General features: G+C 44.5%; 1 protein-coding gene across 1 annotated transcript in view; it reads left to right on the forward strand.

Annotated features, from left to right (window-relative positions):
• The first annotated feature begins 552 nt into the window (after nt 1–552).
• GUCA1C (guanylate cyclase activator 1C) overlaps nt 553–771 on the forward strand; it is a 32,607-nt gene continuing 32,388 nt past the window's right edge. The window contains 2 exon segments of the mRNA XM_007119294.1: nt 553–599; nt 601–710. Of these exon segments, the coding sequence (XP_007119356.1) occupies nt 553–599; nt 601–710 (157 nt within the window).

Consider the following 771-nt stretch of genomic DNA (forward strand, 5'->3'; position numbering starts at 1 on the left):
TTCCCAGACTGGGGCACGAACCTGTGTCCCCTGCATTGGCAGACGGACTCTCAACCACTGCGCCACCAGGGAAGCCCTGGCAGATACTCTTGATACTATTTTACAGATGGGAAACTGAGACTTAACGGAAGTAACAGTTCAATGTAGTTAATAAGTGGTAAACCAAGCCTAGAACCCAGACTTTCTGATTGCAACTCTAAGTTCCTTCCATTAAACCCCACTGTACCACTCAATAATGTAGGTGTAACTTATGGCTAACAATATGGCAAGGGTTACCCTCTAAAATACTGTCTCTGTCCTTTACAGAAAACTCTATCTCTGAATGGCAGTAAGCAACAATCCCATCAGCTAGTAAGTGACCTTGGTCTTAAAATTGTACAGGTAAATTAATCTCACTGGCTTTCTATTCTTATTTAGCCTATAGCCGTAAGAGGTTTAGAGTAGTTTCTAAGTGCATATGTTAACCTCAAGTTTTAGTGAAGAGTGAGGGACTAAATCCAGAAGGACCTTACATGAAAACAGCAGGAGAAAACCTGTAGACTGTGAATCAGGATGGTGAATAGCGAATCTATAGCTGGTGGTGAGACAGCACCTCCTGCTAGAGACCTGTGTGTGGTACAGAAAACATAAAATGTAATATCCATCCTGTCTGCAAACACTGTGTGAGTTTAAGACATGCTTGCGTCTGCAAGGTCTGAATCAAAAAGCCAGTCAGGGCTTCCCTGGTGGCGCAGTGGTTGAGAGTCCGCCTGCCGATGCAGGGGACGTGGG

The sequence above is a fragment of the Physeter macrocephalus genome, chromosome 1 (assembly GCF_002837175.3).
Source record: "Physeter macrocephalus isolate SW-GA chromosome 1, ASM283717v5, whole genome shotgun sequence".
Taxonomy (NCBI): domain Eukaryota; kingdom Metazoa; phylum Chordata; class Mammalia; order Artiodactyla; family Physeteridae; genus Physeter; species Physeter macrocephalus.